The 23,816-nt window shown below is 41.2% G+C and overlaps 1 protein-coding gene across 1 annotated transcript in view; it reads right to left on the bottom strand.

Moving 5' to 3' along the window:
• The window catches only part of SPATA16 (spermatogenesis associated 16), a 79,591-nt gene that overhangs the window by 36,033 nt on the left and 19,742 nt on the right, over window positions 1-23,816 (bottom strand). The window contains exons 3-4 of the mRNA XM_010160847.1: window positions 16,738-16,827; window positions 5,788-5,872 (exon numbers count right to left, since the gene is read on the bottom strand). Of these exons, the coding sequence (XP_010159149.1) occupies window positions 5,788-5,872; window positions 16,738-16,827 (175 nt within the window). The remainder of the gene's footprint in view (window positions 1-5,787; window positions 5,873-16,737; window positions 16,828-23,816) is intronic.

A 23,816-nucleotide genomic window follows, 5' to 3' on the forward strand; every position in this document is an offset into this window, starting at 1 on the left:
ATGTTAATTTTAATTTTAACAAGTTGCTTCAGCCATCATGCATTGAGAACATAGGAAATCCATGAACTGGTCAGAAGCTGCACTGAGATTGTCTGGATACCAGTGCAGTGTCTTAAGAATGAACTGATCTTCCTGCTTATGGGCCAAAATGTTTTTGTTCTTCTAATGTGCAGGATGAGGAAAACAATTACATCCCAATTTTCCACCAGAAAATGAAAAGCTCTGTGTTTCAAGGTAAATGTTGTCCTTCAAAATGGCCATAGATCCAGAAGAGGGAAGATACCCATTGGTTTTTATGAAGGGGGATAAGAGAAATGTTATCTCTTTTCTGACATGAGAAAATTCAAAATTCATTCTTAAGGCAGCAACAAGCTCCACAGAGCTATGAGACAATATAGACTTAGGCATATTAGGCACTTAGTTTTGCCTGTACGCACAACAGTCATTGACCTCAATGGGATTTTCCCCTGGATTTGATTAAAGCAGGGACTTTTCTTCCCTGAATTGTGGCACAGCATGATTTGCTAAAATAGCCTCAAGAATTAATGAGAAATACATTTTCTCAGTGATATGATGGCCAGGCTGCCCAGAGAGGCTGCCTGTCAGCTCCTATCAGTCATTCCATTAGGAGGATTGCAAAACATCCCTGCTGTTGCCAGCTTGGAAACCTCATGCCCTGTAGCAGGATGCGGGTCAAGTGTGAGCATGCAAGACCGCTGACGGACCTCGTTGCTGTCCGAGACTGCAGAGCAGATTTTGGCTACCAAGAGCTTTTTCCTTTTAACTCTCTTGCCTTGGATCATCACCCCGCAAGGTGTGAGATAAAGCTGAACTCTAAAGGAGTTGACAGCATTCATCGCTGCGCTGTAGGTGTTCAGCCACCTTGCAGGGCTGGGTTATCATTTGCTTTATTGTGTGATGTGTGTGTTGCTACAGCCCAGATTTTTGAACTGGAAGCACCTGATGTTCATAACAGCAACAAGACAGCAAAACAAATGTCTGAATACCCAAACCTCCGTGTCAACAAATGCATGTGCTGCTGGAAGCTCTCTGTGACATTGAGCTTAGCTGACAGAAATATGCTCAGAAACACAAGTTTGTGAGCTCCATGTGCAGCAACCACAGAGCCAGTGTTTTCAATGTGCTAAAAGCAGCTCTGTGATGACTGCAGTCTTGGCCAAAACACTGGGGTTGACCTGGAACTAAGGCAAAAGCCCAGTTTGTTCCAATGCAAATTAAAGGTCTCCATTTGAGCTGTAGCAAGTACACATTGGCTACGTTATGCAATTAAGGATTTTGGTATAGATAGTTATGGCAGCATACAGATAGGAACCTATGTATGAGCTTTGAAATGCCTTCCCGGGGTTCTGTTGGTTTCTGCAACCTATGTGCTGCTGGTGCAATGGCACTTAGTGTAAGAGTTTGGCTAGATGGGATTGACTTTGGATATAAATGCATAATGGATGCTAGAACTAGACCTTCAGTGTAAAATAGAGCACATGGTTTGCACAATGGATTAATAACAGCAATTAAATTTGTAGCGTGCTAATGAGTTAAGCCTGAGATGTTTATAAATTAGATCACAAAGGCACTTTATACTATGATGTTTGTGCCAGGTGTTGGTGAGGTCAGGTTGTGACTTTCAAGATACTTGCAAAGTTCATGTTTGAATATGTTAGGCATTTTTGACATTGCAGTATGGGTGTGATGGAATGAAACATCCAGAGTATATTGCACAATTTTTAGCCATCAGAAAGGGTTTAATAAGATGTGAGTGAAACTGGTTGGTTTGGAGAGGGACTCTTTCTGTGGGATGAAATATCTCAAGTCTATTGTTTGTTTTGCTATTACCAGCTGAGAAATTGCATTGCTGACAATAAATGCCAGGGACCTTATCTGGCTATAGTAATAAGTAAGTTTAAACTTTGTGTTGCTGCTGCCATCCTGAAGATATCTACCATAATACATTTAATAACATTCACATTATTATTTATTGTGATGAACTCTATTTAATTCACCTATTTTTAATCTAACAGCCAATACACAAATCATCCAGTGCATATTCTGTAGTGGGTTATGAAAAAAAGCCCATCCAGTTGATTATATGTTAACTTGGAATGTATATTTTCAATCCATGGAATGAAATATTTGAACAGAGAAAAAGGCTCAGCTTACTGAATGATATTATCCATTGCAAATTACTTGTTCACCTCTCATCAGCATTATACCTTTATCTCAGAGTGGAATGGAAGGTGGGTATTAATATTCAAAACCAACACAGGGCATTAGATATTACATATCACTGTACAGAAGATCCAGAAATAGATGATTTACTTTAAAGGGGATAATCAAAGAAAGCTAATCAAAAAGCTAATCAAAAAGAATATTTAAAGTTGCCTTGATCATGATCCATAGGTATGTATACAGGGAGAAGATAACAAGTACTAAAGGATTTTTAAGCTTTCAGAGATGAATGCATAATATAAATCGCTGGAAGTTTGGACTGGACAAGTAAGATCCCAGTTTGTAAACTGAGGGAGAAACAGGGGGTAACCATGCAACAAATCATCTTTTAGGTGGGTTGTGGTAAATGTTCTATTACTAAACTATTCAGATGGGGATTAGATAACTTTCTCACAATAAAGTCTCTGCTTTGCCTCTTTTGACACTGAGGCAGGAAGGTAGGAGCGAAATTCTGGGGTGTTTTTATGCAGGAAGTCAGATAATTCGTCACTATGAGCCCATCTGGCCTTAAAAATTTGACATTACAAACCTTGCAGTGTGTCTGAGAGGAGGTACACAATCACACAGAACAGATCACTGCTGAAGAATACAAATATCTAAAAGGTAATAATGAGGGGAGGGGGGCGATTTGGGGATGTTTTAAGAAGGGTTTGGAAGAAAGAGGACTCCTGGCAGTTGATGTCAGGGCTAGATGAAGTTCAAAGGAAAGTATAAAACCAAATCAGAAGAAGAAAACCAAAGGAGATACAAGAAGATAAAGACTGCTCTGAGCATGAGGAATAGATCAGGAGAGAAAAAGCAGTGATTTAGAAGTAGGATAAATAATAAAGAGCTTTGCAGATGTGAATTGAGGGCCTGAATTTTTTGCAGTAAAGATGTCAACTGAAGGATTTGAGTTGTCTGTACAACGTTTTGAAGGTATGAAAGAAGTAGAAAACAGACTGTGAGGAGGAAAAGCCTTTTCCAGTAGTTAAAAGAATCATGAAAAGAAGAAACAGAAGTAGTCGATGACACACCAGAAGATTACACACATGACCCACTGATCAAAGCAGAGTGTGACATATCTAAACCCAAAATCTTTCTTCACAAAACTAGAAAACAAACTGTCCTGTTCACCACCTATTCCCTTCCTCCTCAGAAAACGTTCCTCACGGTTGTGAGCCAACGCTAGTGAGTTCTGGGGCAGAGGAGTAGTTAGCAAGAAAAGCGTGCATCAATAGCTGTTGCTTTGGTTACAAAGGCACATGAGCATGTATAGTCGTGACAAGTTATTTTCAGCTGTACACTGTGAAATGGAGAGAATATTAATAAAGAAGATTGTTACCTCTGCTTGGTTTCTCTGTGGTGGAAAGTCCCAGAGCAGTGTCACAGGCTACATCATACTGCATAATTGTTGCTGTGCGCACTGGTGACATTGAAGTCACCCCTGATGCCGAGCGCACAGAACTCATCAGCACGGGAAGGAAAAGGTTGTTGCTGGGGATATATCTTCATGAACAGCGTTTCTTAAGTGCTAGCTATTAACTTGAGTGGGACCGGTACTGGGCACCCAGCTGCCTCTACTGTGTGTGTGTCAGCATATAGATACCGCTGAATCCTTAGCCTAGCCCACGCTAAGGCATGCACACAAAAGGCACAAAATTGCAGAGCAATCTCTGTCTCCCAGTGAAAATCGAGCACGGTGGGGGATCAAACAAATGGTTAGATCTCTACTGACGTTTCAAAGCTTCTGCAGACAAAGATGACAGCAGCTCAGGTTCAGGTGAAAGGCACAGAAAGAGTGGGAATGGGGCACGAGCAGCATGGTGGTGCTTTTTCGTACCATGGGGGTCCAGGCAGGCCCACGCATGAACTCTGTGCCAGGAAGAAAAATGAGCTGTGAGCTCTGGATGGAAGCAGTAGTGAACCGAAGTCCCACCATGGCCAAAATCATTTAGTATAACAATGCTAATTTTGCGTGGCGATGCTAATGGCTGGAAGCGATTCAGTAGCCCCACTTCTGGTCTGGTTCATTCCCACCTTAGCCCAACCGCAGCTTCTGATTTAGACTCTATGAGGAGACATCATGATGAATCTTGTCCTTCATGCTGCTTTTTTGGCCCTATTACATAGGACAGTCTGAACCCCTGGGGGACAGGACAGCTATGACAGCTCCTCCTTTAAAGGTTTATTCTTTGAAGTTTCATGTCCATGGCATCAAGAAGGGAAGTCAATGGATGCCAGCGTTAAGAGACAAAAAAAGACATTCCACTCGAAAAATGACCCCTTCATAAAACCTGTCTGTGAACTTGAGATTTTAAACCAGTCTGACCCAGTGGGGAAAAAAAATCAAACTGCTCTGTACAGAAGAAATTCTCTGCTGGAAAGCATATAAGAAAGTTCACAGGCACTGCAAACACTAGCCCAGTGGGTAATTCTCTGAATGAGATGCACTTTGCACTCACAGCAGTACTGAAATTCAGCAGCTCCCAGGACTGAGATTTATTCCATTTTACCAATAAGAAAGCAACTAATAATAGTTTTAAAAAGGAAGAATTTACCGTGTGAGTGAAGGTGGAAGACCAGATTCTGATCTTTATTACTCTGACTTATCTCAGACATATTTTTCACCACTTCACTTAAAATACCAATGTCACAGATATTCTCACAGAATAAACCCAAAATAAATGAGATCAGAATCAGCCTCTGAAATTTTATCACAAGGGACATATATCGTTCCTGGTATCATTACATTCCTTGTACAGACAAGAAGGACCTGAGGTCCAGATGCACTCTGGGAGGCAGAAGGGTCTTCTACCACCTGAGGCCCAAACATCGCAGTCCCTTGGAAACGCATTTTGGTTGCATTGAAGTGGCGCTGTGAAGGCTGGGACACCATGGGCACTGATAAGATCCTGCAGCAATAAGCCTCTCCCAGCGAAGGATCTTGTGTGCATTCACCTCCAAGTGTGTGAGAGCTCTCCTCAGAGCAGAAGGGGGTACCCTTAAAGTTAGATTTCTGCTGATGTGGCTGAACAGCCATCTCAAATAAGTATCACTCAAGAGACGAGTCTCATTGAAGTCAATGGTCTACTCCCCACATAAGTAATCTTTGTAGGCTGGGGTCTTACCTAGCCATCCTTCACAGAGCACTTTAGGTTCCTCTGAGACCATTTGTTACAGTCATTTTTTCCTCCCCTTCCGGTTGAAGAGTTTGGAAAGGTGTCAGAGGATTAGTATCATGCAAATTGCAGAAAGAAAGTGTCACTAAGGTAGCAAGACTTCACAAAAAATAGCTTAGGGGACTATACAGTATCCAGAACTAAATTTTATAGCAGTCCATAAAATTGAAGTATGAGCCAAGGGTTAACAACCTTGAATTTTGCCCTTAAAATTAGTCCAAGAAAATCTACTTCATTATAAATACGGTAGTACTGTATAGTGTCCTGTTGATTGATGTGCCCAAGAGCTACCTTTGTGGGCAGTCTTTTAAGCAGTAATCCTTCATTTTGGTCTTAATAGTGAGATGGGCAACTCCTTCCTCATTGGGCTATCAATTATTACCTGCCAATACAGTTTGATGAGCTTGCTTATATGCTGCTCAGTTCCTCCTGTCAGCCAGTAGATATAGTCAGCAATCATGGCGCTCCTGATGACAAAAGCAGAATAAATGAGTGTACAGGGAGAGAAGGATGTATATAGCAGTATTTAAAAGAGGTAATATTAAAAGACCGTAACATGCAGTTTGTATCAAAAGATTACACATAACTCTCAGTCTTTGTCCAGCTCTAGGACAAGCATTAATGAACATTTTTTTTAGTTAGCTAAACCATCTGCAAGCAAACATCCCTACATTTTCTTTTAATAGTTTTTTCCATATTTTACTCTGAGCAAATATTTAATGACTGCTATACAATATTTTAGTCTCGCTTTTCTTCTTTTTTTGCTTTAAAGTGTTTGTGGGTAAAATCTCTCATACATAAGTACATTTCTTCTAGGACAACATGAACACGTATAACACCCTGTAGCTTGGCAGTCTGGGAATATCACTTGTCTATGGCAAACTCAGACACAGCTCACCTTTGATTAAACTATATCTTAAAAAAACCCACCCAAACCAAAAGTAATCAGCTATCTTGGTATCTAATTGAGTATGCTTTAATACTCCCACTGTCTGTGACAATCATTGCATTACTCTTTCTAGGCTGAGGGATATTAAAAAAACCACTGTGCAATGGATATTAATGCAGAGTCTTAACAGACTTTAGAAAATCAGTTTGCTTTTATGGCTGCCTCTCCACGCTGCTCTCCGTTTCCTTTCCTCTAGAGATTCCAAATCCAATTAAATGCGACTAGATGTAATTCCAAATTGTCACTTTAGTCAATTAAACATATAATAATCTTGTGTACCTAATTACTAGCACCAAAAGTTTATTTGTTGATGTAGTGCTATCAATGTGTACTTCTGCATGTTCCCCTTATCATTGCCTATATATTAATTGTGCTTTGACATTACTGTAAATTGAATTTGAAATTTCCCCCTAGTTAAAAGTGTCTCACAAACAGTAATCCCAATCCTGTTGTAATACCCTTTCAGAATGTACTTTCCAAGGCTGTATTATGTTCTTAATGAGATATAACCAAAAATACATGGATTTAACAATAAACATTTCAAAGCAGGCCCAGTATCAGGGGGTAACATATTGTTACAAACAGGAACTAAATCTTCCCTTAGATGTTCTCATACAGCTCCCATTAATTTCACTGGGAGAAAAGCAATTCAGTAGGATCCATGGATTTCTGCATAAGGACTGGATTTAGCCATAAGCTTTATCCAATGCTCATTCACATCATTGGCAAAAATCCTCTTGACTGCACTAGAACAAAGAGCAGTTTCTAATTGAACATCGTTAGCCCAGCCGGAACAGGATGAACAAAGGATGAAATCCTCATTGCCCTGAAAATCATTGGCAAAACTCTCATTGACTCCAGACAGTGCCAGGGTTTAATCCCAGGAATGACATATGGATCCTGCGGATGAAGCAGAGAAGGTGAGCAAGCAGCATCCAGCCTGCTTGACCCAGCGCCGACGACAGTTTCAGGGAAAGACATTCACTGCGTACTGAGGTGTAGAAGGGAAATTAGCACGCAGCACAAAACTGGAGGAAGACAAATCTGTCACGCCATTCTGTACCTCTGGTCTACTAGAGGTGGTCTACAAAGCTTCCAGCTGCCATGACAATGGCAGTCGCTGGCACTGCAGTCCCTAGCAGCGCACGTGAGCGGTGGTGGCTTCCTGCCGCTGCCGCCGCCTTGTCGGAAAGAAGGGACTTTCAATCTAAATTTACAGCAATTCTCAAGCAGTAAAGCCTTGTCTTTTTCGGTGTCAAAGGACATTTGCAAGCGGTTATTTACAATTTGGGATCCTATAGATACAGCGCCTTGCAACTGCTGTCATTTCGGAGATTAAAGCTGGCAAATCCTTAACCCCGAGCATCACCCTGCCGCTGCGGGAGTGCTGCCGCGGGTTGAACGCAATCAGCCGATGAACAGACACCCGCCACGTGCTTTGCCATCCCTACTGCAGGCTGCGGACTGGCAAAGCGAGGACCCGTCCGTCTGGCAGCACAACACGGCATCCAATTTGTGACCTCCGACTCCTCAGTGGTAGCCAACGCTTTCTTCTCCCAGCGTGGCACTGCTTTCAAAGGTGGAGATGTGCGCAGAGCCGCAGTCAAATCTGGAATCTATTCTCAGACAAGTCACTTCATCTCTGTTTCTCAGCATCTGCTGTAAAATGCGGACTATCATATTTGACTGATTTACTTATTTGGTGTGCAAGTCCTCCTGGAGCAATCTTTTGCTAATTCCTCGCAGCATGCTCAGCACAATGCCACTCTGATCATGGCAGAGGTCTCCAGGCATTGCTGCACTCTAGACAAGTGCCTTTCCTCTTTATTCTTCCTTTTTAATTTGTTCTTCTTTAAATAATCAGAAGCACACTTACACTTCCAGCATTCGTGTTTAGTTTTTCAACATCCGCTTTTATCCCTGCTAGGTTCCGCCTGTACTGCTGTGCATTACAACTGGAATGGCAAGGCACATACACAAAACCCATCCGAGCCTTTTGAGTGCCTTCATCCCAGTTTTACTTCTCAGTTCCTCAGCCATTAGGGAACACACAGAGGTCGGGACCAATGCTTGCTACTATAACCTTGGGGTTTATGAGGGACTTAAAAATTCCTCTTTCAAAAGAAACACAGGCATCAAGGCTTTATGTGGATGGCCTCTGTCCAACCCCAAACGTGCCTAAGGCAGAGAGTTTTCTTTGATGGCCTCTAAGGCTCAATTCACAGAACTAGAGTCACACATGCAATAGGAAACTGCACCTCCATACACAGGGACACAATGGAATTAGACTGTCTGAATATTGTTACAGGCCTGGGCACTGAAAAATATTTAGGGACCTAAACATTTGGAAACTAAAGGACCGATTGAGATATCTAGGCAGGTTAAAAGCCTGGCTCCCACTGAAATACGTGAAGGCATAAAGCAGTGACCTGGGTTCCTGTGAGTACCTATCCATGTGGTCTGTAAAAATCCAGGTAACAAAGACCTGTGGTATGAGACTTAGCAAAGTCTCTTACCCCTGTGACACTCTGAAATAAGACTTAAGTAAAATCCTAGTTAAAGAAATACTATTTATGAAATTATTGCTGAAGATCTTCAGCCAGTGACCAAACTCTTAACATCTATATCTCTCATCATGTTATCAATGTGGCTGATATATGAAGTTTATAATTTTAGTATATTATACTATATAGGACTTAGGATAGTGTGTACACAACCCTATTAGCATTTCAGCAGTATGTAAGGGCCAGACTGGTTCCTTCTTCCTATCTCCTGCAATAACAGGTCCCAGGAAAATGGGAGTTTGTGAAGAGCTGGATGGAAGAGGCTTTGGTACAGGTCAGTTTGGATCAGCTCTTACATCACGGGGAGGCTTTGGACAAGTGATGTTGGACAGTGGCTGACCTCGCTCTGATTTGTACCTCTAGAGTGACTACTTCAAAGGTCAGCTTTGAACCCTCCTGTGCACAAGGAACATAAGGTACAAAAGAATGGGAAAAAATCTCCTGTTTAGACCATGTTATGCATTTTTCTGGATGAAATGCCATGTTTTATTTTTAAATTTTTAAAATATATTGGGATTAAATTCTAATGGTAAAGAATAAAGACGTGCATTCTCTTCCTACTTCTGACACAACCACTTCATGTGATATACAGAAATATTGGCCTCATATTTACAAAGCTATCTGCCAGTTTTGAGTTACTAATTTGAAATATTAAAACATGCCTGAGTTTCAGGTGTGCAGCCCACCCAAGATCCCTGTTTGACCCGAGAAAAGAAGTCTTTCTGACAACACACTGTAGGGGATGTCAGAGCAAACGTGACACTTCCTCTTTCCAAACCATTAGGCATTATATTCAAATGGGATTTTTTTTCATAGTTGCTAGTTTGGGCCAACATGAACTTCCGTAACATAACCAAACACTCTGGGTTCATATGCTAAGCCTGGACCAAAAGGTTTCTTGCAAAATCTGCTCCATCTGGCCACTTGGTGGTGCAGAATAATAAGATATATTTCTATACGTGCAAGCGAAGCGCACAGCACAGATCCTAAACGCTCTCCCTCAGCCCATCTCTGGGCACGCATAGCACTTGTAATAAAGGAGTCAGAGGTATCTTTTGCTGCATGACAGCTGCTGGCGCTAACAGCGTACAGCCACATCCTTCGCAGCAGCCACGAGTCTCTGTCAAGAAAATGCATGGTACAGGTATAAGAAACATGCAGTTTTCTGGAATTCAACAAAGGGTTAGATTGCCAAAGAAGGCAAGAAATTACCATCGTTGCTAAATGCTTGTGTGTTCATTTACCACTATAAATACCAGAAACAGTATAAGGGCAAGACTCAAGGTCAGCTCCTTCGGCCTTGACTGCTCCCCTTGAGTTGCACAGAAAGGGAAGAAGCCTTGAAGGGAGAGGAAGAGGATTGCTCTGCAGGTGGCAGAACCGAAGGAATAATCACAGCCTATGCACATTAGAGTAACATTCACTCCTTTATGCCATTCAGCCCCAATTGCTGCTAAGATCAGGTGGCTGATAAGTGGCAGAAAATTACCTTTGCTCCCTACTTCAAGTGATCTCACCTGGATCTGCAGTAAGTGGTACTAATGGAAGGCCTCAGCCACTGCCAGGGGGTGGTAGCCCTGAGCATAACTACTGTTTGGAAAGGGTAAGTGCACCTCTATTTTTTTTTCAGTTTAACAGGAACTTCAGTATTTCTATTTAGATCAGCTCTGATGCAGATACCTAGGTATCTGAGAACTCTAGTATAACAGCATTGAGATGCCAAATAAAATATTGCTCTCTTCTGGATGACCTTCCTTATTTTATTTTGAGATTACAAGAGGCAAATCTGTTTATAACTGCAGGAAGTTGGATGTAGTCATCTTAATGTGACTATCCAATTTGAAAAGTGAGCAGAATAATAACAGTTAATGTTTATATATCTCCATACATCTTAACTAAAGGTAAACTCCTTACTTTAAGGTTATGGAGATACTTTGAAACCATTAGATAAGGAGAGATAAACAGAACTCCAGAATGTTAAGCAGGAATCAAATTACTAATGTCAGGATTTACCTATGTGTAGCCTAGCTCCAAAATGGGCCAAAGTGGTGTGAGAATCCCTGTTATCTAATATATATCACTTCGATGAGGTTAATTCCTTTAGAGGACTGGCTCAAATTTCCTTTTAAACATATGACCAGGGAACCTTAAATGCACTGGGAAGCTGCTGTAAAACCCTTCTTCTTGCCAAGCCCTTCTGAGTTGGTGATGGGGTGTGCTTGTTGTCTTTGCTCAGGTTCTGGGTCATTAGCCTGTTGCTAGAAAGCAGAAATAAGTTTCCTGCAGAGAAAATGGCACCTGTGTTTAGAATACGTTTATTATATTTATTATTATCTGTCCCATGGTTGCATGCAGGTAACAACTTTCTGCGTCGTATTGAGATTGCTATGTAGTCATAACAAATGTTTCTTATTTAATTTCAAGTGCCATGTAAGGACATAGAAATAATGTTACAAATGCGAGCTGAGCAATGCAGGGGAAGTGACGAGTCTTTTAAAATGACAGGAGATGCTCAACAAAAGAGGTCGCTAAGCCCAGCAAGACTGTGGGCTCTCTGTGATCTGGTATGAAACAAGCAGTAGTAAAAATGGATGTGGTGTACAGATCCTGGGATTTGTGGGAGGTCCCCATGCTTGTGTTGGTTTCACAGCTGAGCTGTTTGGAGAAAGGGTGGGTTAACTGGGATGAGTTGCCTGACGACAGAGATGCAAGGGAACTTTCAGAGGGATGTTGTCCGTGCTTGCTCTGCTCTCTTGTGTCTCTTCGTACCCTGTACTCCCTGGGTTATGGGCATACCTTGTATTGTCAATGTTCAGATTTACTTCTGGCAAGGGGTGTGGAAAAACTAGTTTTTGAAGGCTGCCTCTTGCCTCTGATGTGACCCTGTCAGAGCAAGCTGTTGGTTGACACTTGGACAATTTCAAGTGATCAAGAATAATGTGTGTGGTGCAGAAATCATGGCCAGTAAGTGTAGACGCTGACCAACATCGTATGTTGGTGTCAAATTAAATAATAGGACACGTGGACTTGCCTTGGGGCTTTGACTGATCCCAGCAGTTGTCAGAGCTGCTTTCCTAAATCTGATTTATGAAGTGCTCCATTAATTCTGTTACAGGGAGGATGGGGGTCACATAACCAGCAGAAGCTTTTGGATCCCTTTGTGTGCATGGGCAAAACATCCATTTTCTTTCATGGTCCTGGGCACTGTGTCCTCCCCATGCCATGTGCTTGCTGGTGGGGGTGGGTTGCCGCTCCCCACTGGAGCAGCCCTGATGCCAAACCGCAGTGGCATGGGTCAGGGCCTCTGGCTGTGAGGCACCCACTGTGCTACCTGGTACTGCACTCAGACCACTGACAGTTCCCAAAATAATGGTGTAAAAATAACCCTCCGTCTCTGCAAGAGCTCACTCTGTGTTGGGGAACTGCGGAGCCCCCAAGGGACTCTCAGTGTTGATGGGTTGGGTGGGAGAGGTGTCCGTTGCTATGACGACAGATTTTTTTGTCTTTCTTAAGAACTGGATTTCTTGTTCATTTTTGCATAGGAAAACTGAAACAATTAGGGTAGAGAGAGAATCTAAACTGCCCTGTTTTTCCAAGGGAAAAGGCAGGTAGCTGGTGTGTGCAAGAGACAGCTGGCAGCTCCTTGAGCTTGCATCCACAACCCCAATTATTTATGTGTCTTTCCTTAGTACAGTTGTATGCTTTGTAAAACAAAACCAGGCATACAAACTACCCCAAATTATTCACCTGGCTTTCTGACACTACATTTTCAAGCCTGACTAAAAGGGGATACTGACCTGAACTTAGAGGGCTGAGGTTTACTACTTGCAGACCTAGTTTGCTTTTCAGCTGATGGGATTATCTGTATTTTTAATAGGAGTGTCAAAAAGCTGAGTCAGCCATACCACAGCTATTAAGATCCTAAAGCTCCTTCCTCCTTAAGGATTGCTTACCCCTACTCTATGCAGTCAGATGAATATGAGTTGTTTGTTCTGGCAGAGGGACAGACAGTCTGTTTTCCCCTACATGTATACAACTAATTTCAAGTCAGTAGTGTTCTAGCTGGTGATAAAAGAGCTATCTTAAGCTTTTCACAGAACACAGTGACACTGTTAAATCAGCACAGCATTTTGATTAGCAAAAAATGATGAGAGCTGTATAACTTAATGAGAAAAAGGGACAAAATCCCTTCTGTACTTTAAACTCCAGTTTCAAAGCAAACAGGTGGCCCTATTTTTCCGTAAGTTACAATTTTTCACCTTCCTACTGATTCAGGGCTATTCAGTGTCAGCAATAGCTTGCACTATTTGAGTAAAGAAGAAAAATTGCTTTCATGCCTTATTGCTCGCCTGGTTAGACCTTCTCCTGCGGATGCGTAGCAGGCGGCTGTGGGGTCACAGCCTGCGGGCTTGGTGACTTGGAGGACATGTAGGCTCTGATAACTCTTTCCTCAGGAGTTTTGAGGCTCACCCTTGGGTAGTACATGCTCCCTTTCTATCACTCTTGTCCTTGAAAGCAGGGGCTGGTGGTTTGTTTGCTCTGTCCGGAGGCAGTATAGACCTCTGAAGTTCTTCAGCTGACACATCCCCTTGCATCTCATCCTTCCTTAAGGTAGCAGTCCTTATATTGCCAGGAAGGTGGAGTTCTCCCTGGCCTTCTCCAAGAGCAGTTTCTCAGTTTTGCGGTGGAAGTGAGCCCAGGACCCTTTCCTGAACTTTCCATTCTGGTTATGGAGTCATCTGCTGATCATCTGTGACCATGTGTCATTTGGCAGGGTAATTCCAGGAGCTGCTATTGAATGCTGATCCTTAGCCTAAACATCTTCTAATGTCTAGAACTTCCTGGTAACTTCCAGACTAAATTTATATAAAACGCATTTATGCCCATTTGTGCGGAGCCAAGATGGTCTTTCAACTGAAATAGGTTTTCTTCCTTCTGAGGTTTAAATCTTTACTGTGTTTGTCAAGAGCAGTCTTCTAACATCAGAGATACCAATAGAGGAGAAATATATTTACTAGCTGACATCCTAGTGAAAGCAGTTGCAGCACTTTGGAATTCATCATTTGCAGATGCTGTGACCCCACAGTGGTGTTTCCAGGATTGCTTTACAATGCCAAATAGCCTTAGGCTGCACTCTACATGGTGGCATCCTATCACAGTGCTATCCCAAAGGAATCGCTGTGCAGCTGACAAAATTCAGAACTGATGCAGATATGGGCATATCAAACTCCTTACATTAATTCAGATGTCCTTGTTTTTAGACTGTTTCTTATGCTTATTCTCCTGATACTGAGATGTACTAGATAAAATTGTACAGAGGAACTTAGAGATGCTTAAATTACAGTTGACTCCACTCTAACCTATGACTTTGAACTGAAGAATTTGATCTGGTACCTCCTCAGAGACAGAAGGTCAGGGGATCTCAGCCTGATAGGTAAACTGAGTTGAACATCATCATCCATGCTGCGTGTACCAAGCAGTACTGTTCACAACCAGCCACTCCTGTTTGGGTACCCATACAGTGTTCCGTGTGTATTTCATGGGCTATGCAATAACTTAAAAACTCATATGGGGGGGTGTGGGAAGGCGAGGGATCCTCAAAAGCAGAACAAGGAATGCAGTGACCTTGTTCTTGTGCAAAAAGCTTGCAGAAATAAATGACAGCTTATGCTAAGAAAAGCCAAACTTGTATTTCCAGAAACTGCAACTGTATGCCACGGTTGGTCTGTAACAAGCAGAGTACATTCCGCACCATTAGTAGGGCTCGAGAAAGACCAGCGACTCCAGTGAGATGACAGAAGTAGTGCTAAGCTTAGTTTAACACAATCTGCAGAAGCAGCTCTGCACAGTTGCTATAACACTATGTTAAACTAGGCTAAACTCTGAATACTGCTATAGTCACTGCTTTTGGAACCACTCTGGATTCAGTCTGTCAGAATGTTCCTCTCCTTTACAAAATACATAATCTCATTTAAAATCATCTAGTTTCTTGAAAGCTACGCAATGTGGGGAAAAAAGGCTGACACAGTTCCCTCTTGCTTGCTGATGTTGTAAACTTACTGATTACTTATCTGCAGTAACACCAGCTTTTTTTTTTAATCGTATTTATGAACACCTTGGTTCGTACTGTCTTCTCAAATATCAGCTCTTGTATGTATTGCTGGATAGGAAAGCTCAGTTTCTGAAAGCACATTTTTTTAATCTTTTATTATTGTTGTTCTAAAGAAATCTTCAATCTGACTTCAAGGGGAAAGACTGCCTTGTCCCAGCATCCCAAACAATTCCCCCTGTATTGCTTCACCTGTTAGGATATTAGTGAATTTGGGGCTTTGAATGTATCCTTCTATCATTCTATGATTCTATCCTGGGAAGGATTCCCATCCTGTCACAAAGCAACATACTCTCCTAACGCAGCTCTAAAATGTCTGGCTGGTCAGTGGACCTCAACTGTTGATGATTCAGTAGATGACAACTTACCTCTGAATCAACACTCTCAACAAGATTTTAGGAAGAAGAGACTGTTATCAGTGAGATAGTTCCCAGATCTCCTTTTCTATCTCAAGGCTTCATTGTTTTTCAGCAAAAAGATTTACTTAGTTTGAAACACCTTTGTTTGAAAAGTGAGCTGTGTTTCCAAAAAAAACACAAACCCCAAAACAACAACAACAAAAAACCCAAAAATGGGTGGGTGGGGTTATGGTCAAGTTAAATATTCCAGCTTTCTCTGAAAGCACATTTCTAAAAAAACTTGGAAAAACTGGTTTTTTTGCCTTGGAGAGCTGATTCTCCCTGTCCTGATGTCTGAAAGCTAGTTGAGATTACTTTGACATCATCTCAATTCCTGCAGAAGGAAAAGTGCTTGTCCTAGAGTTCTTGCCTGAAGTCCAGCACAAATAAATTGAAGTTCATGTTCCCCAGTCCTCTCTGCAACTTTGCTCGGATAAAGTCTTCTTCCAGTCCCTGTGCAAACTGTTTTGCTGTGATTTTAATAGCTTCTGAGCTCTACCACTAACATCCATCTTAAATGATGAGCAAAGTGACCCTTTCCGTCTCTTGCCTAATTCGTCCTGACTGTTCTGCCATTAGTTAGCTAATGACTTGTGAAATATTTTGTGATATACCTTGTGGTCTTCAGCCAAACAGTCCTCTGTAAATGTCTAATGTTAGTAGTAATGGTGATACGTACCAAGTCATCATAGCATTTCTTTTGTTTAAGCATGTGAAGTGATTAAAAACTTCTGCTGTATGTTGAAACTTTTACATTTTGGCAGCGTTTAATGCAAGCATACAAGCAGAGCTTCCTCTTGCAGGCTTTCCTCCTGCCAGCAGTTCCCGTTCACACCAGCCATCTCATCAGCTGCACATAGGCTAAATTTTGCAGCATATCACAGTGTACCCTGAGATCTTGGTTATTTTTTTCTTCGTTCGTTTCTTTTCTTTTTTCTTTTTTTTCTTCAAACCACTTTGAGCACACCAGAGCTTCTGCCCAGGGTTATGGGGAAACCAGGGAGCAGAAGATGCTTGTGTGCGTGTAGCTTTTGCCCCAGCACAGCCCTGGGACCTGATCAGGGTTCACCCCTGTGCCCAAGAACGAGGAAATGCTCCTACATTCATTAGCCTAACTGCAACTAGGGACATAATTGGGATTATTCATGTTATGCCAACCGGGAGGATTGGAGATCTGCTGCGTGCGAGATCATATACACAAAGCTCCCACTGATTTTGGAAAAGACTGGATATAAGATGATATCCTTACTACTGAGAGCTGGAATGAAAGAGAGGTAGAGAAAGCATTAGAAACCCATGAGTAGTGAAGTACCTTGCAGCTTCAGAGTATCTCTCCAGGTACCTAAACACAGCAGCTTGGCGCAGGTGATTCCGGAAATAAGCTGGGTTCAGAATAATGCTCCTTTAAAAGATAAGAGACATGTTTTAGATTTCTATTTCTTAAATCACTAAAAGCTACTGATAATCAAACTGTGACTAAGACACCTACTGTATACAGTTATTCCGTATAACTCAACGCTAAGTCTCAAATGTAATAAGAACTCTCACTTTCTCTCTTGACAGCTGTGATATACGAACAAGCATTATTAAAATTTATGCTGGGGTTACATCGTAAATGCAGTTTCATTAGGGTTTTGTGTATTGTTCTAGAAAAAAGTTCCTGTGGTAAAATTCTGTATTGCCTTTATCTTGTAGATAACATAAGCAAAAATGCTACAGTACAACTTCCTGTTAAGCCCTAGCTCCACAAACATGAGTGGCAGTTGTCTGACACATGTACCTGTGGAAACTGTGTACCTAGAGTGTATTTTAATGTCAACTTGGTAGATTTTGCAATAATTTTTTGTACAAGTGATAGGTTCTATGTGGGTGGACCTTGGCATGTTTCTTAAACCCTTAGCTTTAACAGATGCAATTCCAGGTGTAAAAATTACAGGTTTTAAGTCAATATTGGAGAAAGATGAAAGGGTAAAAATAGCATGAGCTAAGCAGTTATGTTGGCAGGCAGGGTAGCCTTCTAATGTGAGCAGGGGAAGGCAAGAGTGACAGCTCTTGGTACATCTAACTAGTTCCACTCATGAGATCTCCAACAAGTGGCTGGCTTCTCTGGTCAGCACTTCTCTCAGTGTTTGGAGAAGAGGTACATACAGTGTGCTCTAGGATGCAAAGTTGAATATATATATAATTACATAATGTTTTTATAAAGTATTCAATGGCAGTTTATGACATCAGCAAAGAGATTAACACTATATTCTATTAAAAAGAAAACTTGCAAACTGGTTTTGGTTTCCTTATTGAAAGTTTTGAATATCATATTAAAATGAAAAGCTACAGCTCTTGTGATTTGTCTCCTAATAGCCATAGAACTAACCCTCTTCATAATCAATTCTGTTGAAGTTTATTAATAGTCTTGAAACTATGACATAAATATATATGTAAACACATTCGGTTACAAATTTACATTTATAGAAACACCCAGTGCATTTTAGAAGACCAGTAGTTGTAATTTCTGTATGTATTGTGCACTCATGGGCTGCATGTCTGTGCCCTTCAGAAAAAGCTTTGAAAAGAAGTTAAAACCTTAAAGAATCTCCAAGATGCTGCAGACTTGTGAATCAAATTAACTCTGCACGTGCTTTCCCCAAAGCCTACAGAGGAAGACCTAAAGCTCTGACTGGTTACATCCATGTTTGCAAATAATTAGATATATAGAGAGTGGACCAACAGATTGGAGAAGCTAATTGTGCAGCCTCTACATCTATATTGTAGACATTTGACTTTTATTTTGGACTAGACTTACTCTGTTCCCTCAGGCAAAATGTCCCTGTGCATGTTGCGCAAAGCTGTCCAGAAGGTCAGCCACTGGTTTGGATTCCTGCTCCTTCATTAGGTGCTACTTGCATTTTCTGCACAGCTCATGCAGAACGTGCAGGTAGTTTTCTCTGAAATTCATCTAGTTTGTGACTGCCAGAATTGGTCTGTGAATTATCTAGTGTGGAGAAAATAAGGTAAAGTGCCTAACAATCCTACTATTGTGCCAAATCAAAATGTTAAGGTAGATGTAACCAGTGACATTTCTGTTCTGGCACAGTAAAGCTTTATTCTGAAAGGGCAGAGATGCTCTGTGCTCTGGAGATGCAGCTCTGCTGAAGACCATCCTAAGGTAGCCTAAGAACTAGGAAGCATCTTGGAACTATGCTTTCCCAGTCCAACATTTAAAAAAAAAAAAAATCTCAGAAAACTGTATGGAGAGAAAGGATTTCTCTGCAGGACCTACTCCTCTGGGAAGAAGGTGTGGGGGGAAACTGGTGACAAATGCTATGATGTAACTTAGGGCATTACTGGAGGAAGTGCAGACCTTTGACTGGGAACACTTCTAAATATTGAACTAAAATAAAAGGAATGAAGCAGCACGGGATGTGAAAAAATTAGTTGCTCTAATGAGGGGAACGAATCGCTCTTATCAGCAATGAAAAGATAATGCCAACAGCAAACACGGCAATTCTCAGCCAAACAGCACCTAGAAGCTTAGATAATACTGATGGTCACTAAAACATAATTTAACCATAACAAAATAAATGCTGATAGTATTTAATGTTTTGATTAACGACTTGAACAAAACCGTAATACCTTATGTAGATGACAACTCGTACTTCTGCAGGCTATTTTAAAGGTGATTATTGCTGCTGTAAACTGTAGTCAGCAGTTGATAATGGTAACATTGATTTTACCCCCCTCCCACCCACTCCCCTTCCAAGTTATCGGTTCTACCACCACCAAGCAATAGCACTGTGAGGGGATAAAATTAAAAAATCAATAATTCCCTGGTAGTTAGCAACACATTTTCTGTATGTCTTTGAGCAGGATGTGCTGTGATAGGCTTATAATAAATATAGAACTGTGGCAGATTTTCATAGAATTAGATATCAGCTCTCTGTTTTCCATCTTGATTTTTTTTTTTAACTAGTCTCAAAAAGATCAACTGCTGCTTTTGATGTATAAATTCTGTACTGAAAAATACTATAGCACACCGTAATAGCTTTCTGATGTTTGCTCAAGCTACCTTTGACGCCTGGCAGTTTGGTTTGATATTGCTAGGCTCTCTGTAGCCTAAACTCTGGAAATAATTTCTGCTGTATGACTACTCAACCCAAAAGTAGCCTTTTGCTGTGCTGATGCAGCTCCAGTTTAGTAGTCTTTGTGCAGAGCTGTGCTAATTTAAAGCCACATGTGCCCTAAAACTATTCTCTCTTTGGTATTTAAATCTGATGTATCTCAGGTGATTTTGGTGAAAAGGAGGAAAAAATACTCCTAAGAATAGGAAGCAAAGGAATCATACAAACAAAGGTTAAGAGGAAAACCCTAATTCCAGGAAGTTCTCTTTCAAATAAGAGCAGATGGGGGACCCATCTGGCCAGGCAGAAATGTGCCAGGCTGTGCATACTGAGAACAAGTCCATGCTCCAAGATCCACCTCCAGCCATGAGCCATCTTGATACTAGGCTAGTTAATCCAGTAATTAATTAGGAGGGATGTGTTTCAAGAGGGAGGCTTGAAAGAAGAATTAGGATGGGAAAAGAAGGTGGTGGTGGACATGCTGGCTGCAACAGAGTCAGGACAATCTCTGTTTGTGGTATTTGTGCCCTAAGCAGAAGCATTGGTCTTTTTACTCATGTGCTTCTCATGGGAGTTTCAGATAGAAAAAGTACTTTCAACAGGAAACGTCTGAAAATGGATAGCCCTTATTTTGCACAGAGAAAACGTCTAATCCGCAAAACTGCAAATAAAGTCACTACATCTGAAGATTAAAACTTGTGTTCTTGCCAGGTTTTGCCCTCATCTGTCAAATGACTAGGCTAAAGTAAACTTGAAATAGATTTTCATTTATTTTTCATCTTCGCTGTAATCCAAAGACTGCCCTGTTAAAAGCCTTTTGTAAATCATTTGGTCAGTTTTTCTCAACAAAATAGTCCTTAAGTAATGTCATATATCAGCCTCTTTTTTGACACTTTCGTTTTTTCATCTTGACATCTTCTCTTAAAAATAATACAGCGTTTGTCCTATTATCTCCTTTCAAACTGTGAGGAGGGGGGAAGAAGTCATCAGCTCTCTCCCTGTCATAGCAATTGGAGTATGCGAATCAGCTGCACACATCCGTCTGTGGTTTTCTCTCCAAGATTTTCCCTTTCTATCTTACTGCCTGGTGTTAAGAAAACAGGTGTGGCAAGAAACTCGGATTGTTGCATCAAAACTGGCTGCTAGAAATCACATCTGGTTTCCTCTAAGGTGCACGTTCTCTATCAAATTTCTTCCCAAATGCAATGGGGATTTAACTCTAATCTGGCTGACATGAAAAAGTGCCTCTGTTACAATCCACCACATCATTCCTGTTTGGCCTTTACAGGCTGAGAAAAAGTCAATGAGAGGAATCTATAGATGAAAGAAGTGAAAAAATACACTTCACCACTAAAGCAGATAAACTCATTTTTCTTACTAGCACTGTAAGTAAAAGCTAGCCTGTTTGTAGAGTTGTGTGCAGTTATTCTTTAGTGTGGCAGAAGCTTCTTGTTTTTCTTAGTTTGTCCATCTCTTCCTGTGATACATATGCATTTTTAGTAGTTAATTATAACTGACTATTAGAGCAGAATGAGGTGATTTATCAGAAGTAAAAATTCAGTGCTAAAGCAAGATGTGTTTCTATGCAGACAGAAGTAGAGCTAGCATGGGTTGGTCTGGCAGGGTGCTGTGCTGGCATGTCTACGTGTCACCGCCGCTCGGCGACTAGACAAATGTAGTTGTTGAAGCATTCTTCACCACAACATCAAACACAGTGTCAGCGCAAGTAATGTGTCAACTAGTACTCGGCAGGTCTATGTATTCAGTTGCTGTACAATACAATGCTTTTATCTTCAGTGAAAAGGGTCAATCAGTACAGCTGATGATCCAGTCCCAATATACTTGCAGATCAACCTGGTAAATCCTGTACGGTTACGTGAAACCTCAACTTTCCTCTTTATCCTTGTTCCAGCTATATGGCAGGTAGCTTATTATCTGCAGTGTAGTGCTAGTCTTACATCTCTTTGAGTCTGCTGTGCTGTTCTGTGATCCCAAGGGCTGGTTCGAGAGTTCAACTGTACTAGAGGCAGTTCGATTCCTGAAACTCCATTTCTTAAAGCCCATGGTAGCCAGGAATCAACCTCATGATATTCTCCTGCAATTTGCATGTGCAGCTATGTCATGATTTTATTTGTTTTTTGAGGACCTCATGGTGGTATGTGTGCTTGTAGCCAACTTTGTATTCTAAACCACTTTTTCTTCCCGGTGCTGTTGTTGGGAACTAAGAGGGATGTGTCTTGGACACACAAAAGTCTGTGGGCTTCCTTGCTCTATGTGAGTGTTTACCAAAGCTGACATCCTGAGAAGGGAAAAAAACCTCTCTGTTGCAACAAGCTGGTGGAAATATTTGGTAGGCTTGTGAAAGCAGGCGTGCAGAGGCACCTCTTCCCAGAGGACAGGAGTGTGTGGATTCAGTGCTAGTGAGCATTAATTATTAAAGGAAGAATGAGGGTGTCTTTGGGTGAGGACAAGCCCCTGTAAGGGACATGTGAGGGAGACGGAGCCTTTTTCCTGAGCCTGGTTTCAGTCTCGTGGTGGCTGGATGGGCTCAGACCCATCGGTTCATGGGGAGTTTTCTCTCTGCTACCAAATGCCTGGCTCTGCTTGCCCTGCCCTGCCCTGCACCTGAGTGCTCTGGCCCCAGGAGGAAGGAGCACCCTTCCCTCCCTCCCCTGGCTGCTCCTTTTAAGGTGGCATGAAACATTAGATATTATTTATGCTTATAGAGGGGAAAAAATCTGGGGGACAAATAGGCCAGGACCACTCAGATGTAGCTAAAAGAGTAGCTGTACCAAATACTTCTTGTCAAATCGAATGTGGCAGAGTTCGGAATGCGTCTCTGGCAATCTGAGAAAATCATTAGGAATATCTTCTAATTTGTCATCATCACTGAACCAAGCAAATGGCTGCAAAGTCATAAAAGCTTCTACCAAATTTAGTGGATCAAGGAAGACACCCAAATCCTTTAACTCTGAAGGAGGACACCTGACTTGTCTTGGTGCAGTTGGATTTATTTTTCTTGTACAACCAAACAGAAATAAATGCAGTTAGGGCATCTATGAGCAAGAACCTTCAGTGAACAAAAGAAAAAATCTCATGAAGTTTCCATATCTAAACAGACAGGAAGGGAGGAAGTGTGGCTTCCCAAAAAAGGTTTCACACGACGCCTTTTCTCTGTCAGTAAAGTGAAATATAACTGCCATGCTAAAAGGTTTTGCAGCAGCAATTTACTTTGAATTGCAAGCATAAGATAAATGTGCTATACAGGTCTCGATTCCTCAGCTGTGAAGGTGGTGAAAAGGAGAATGTTCTCCAGTCCAGAACAAAAAGATATTTAGAAAGATCTTGTTTCAAAGCTCTCAAAACATCTTAACACAAGTGGAGTTACTCTGCATTATCTGTCTTATTTGCATAATGTACTGCCCACTCACTTTCCAGCTGTATAAGTACCACATTCTTGACCACCAAATTTTCTGATGCCATTAAGACTGCTGTAATGCACCTCAACTCTTACAAAACAGTTCAATGTTCCTAGACATTTCCTTCTACATGGAACTGTATTTCTTCCAGGGTGCATATTTTTTTTCTTAAATATTATTTTCTTTAATAGTATCCTACCACACATTGTGTGGATAAATGTCTTGGCAATATAACTTCATCAAAGTCAAGGGGAATATAGCCTTTGACCTCAACAGGGGAAGTCTTGGCCCATAAAATAGGAACTATGTCACTGATACACCGACCTGGAAATAATGTATGATTCAGAGTTGAGAATCTGAAGCCAGAGAATATGCTTCTCATTTAAAAAGTAATAAAAAGTTGAAGTACATAGAAATATTTGAAATGCTGCATGAGAAGGAATTATTTTTTTAAGAGTACTTCTGGTTTATATTATCCAGAGCATCTCAATGGAATAGCTTTATATTAATAATATCTCATCTATTATGTATATTGCAATATGCCTAACAATTGCTGAAGTAATTAGGTGCTGCTAATTCTTCTCTTTCTTTTTGTTCCCTTTTCTGAGGAGGTAAAGAGATTAGGAGAGTAGTTTTAGAGCAAAGTATGTATTACACTACAGACTTCCCACAGATGAGCAGCATCAGCCATTATGTTTCTCATTTTTCTACTGCTACCTAAAAAAATTTATGCTCTTCTCTTCTGTCTCCATTTTAATGCCCAGTGACTGCACTGTATCATATCATCACTGCATTATTTATTTTTGATTACTTCGTATTTCACTAGAATTCCACTCCTCATCTTTCTTGGAAAGAGT

The sequence above is a fragment of the Eurypyga helias genome, unplaced genomic scaffold (assembly GCF_000690775.1).
Source record: "Eurypyga helias isolate BGI_N326 unplaced genomic scaffold, ASM69077v1 scaffold33121, whole genome shotgun sequence".
NCBI lineage: Eukaryota > Metazoa > Chordata > Aves > Eurypygiformes > Eurypygidae > Eurypyga > Eurypyga helias.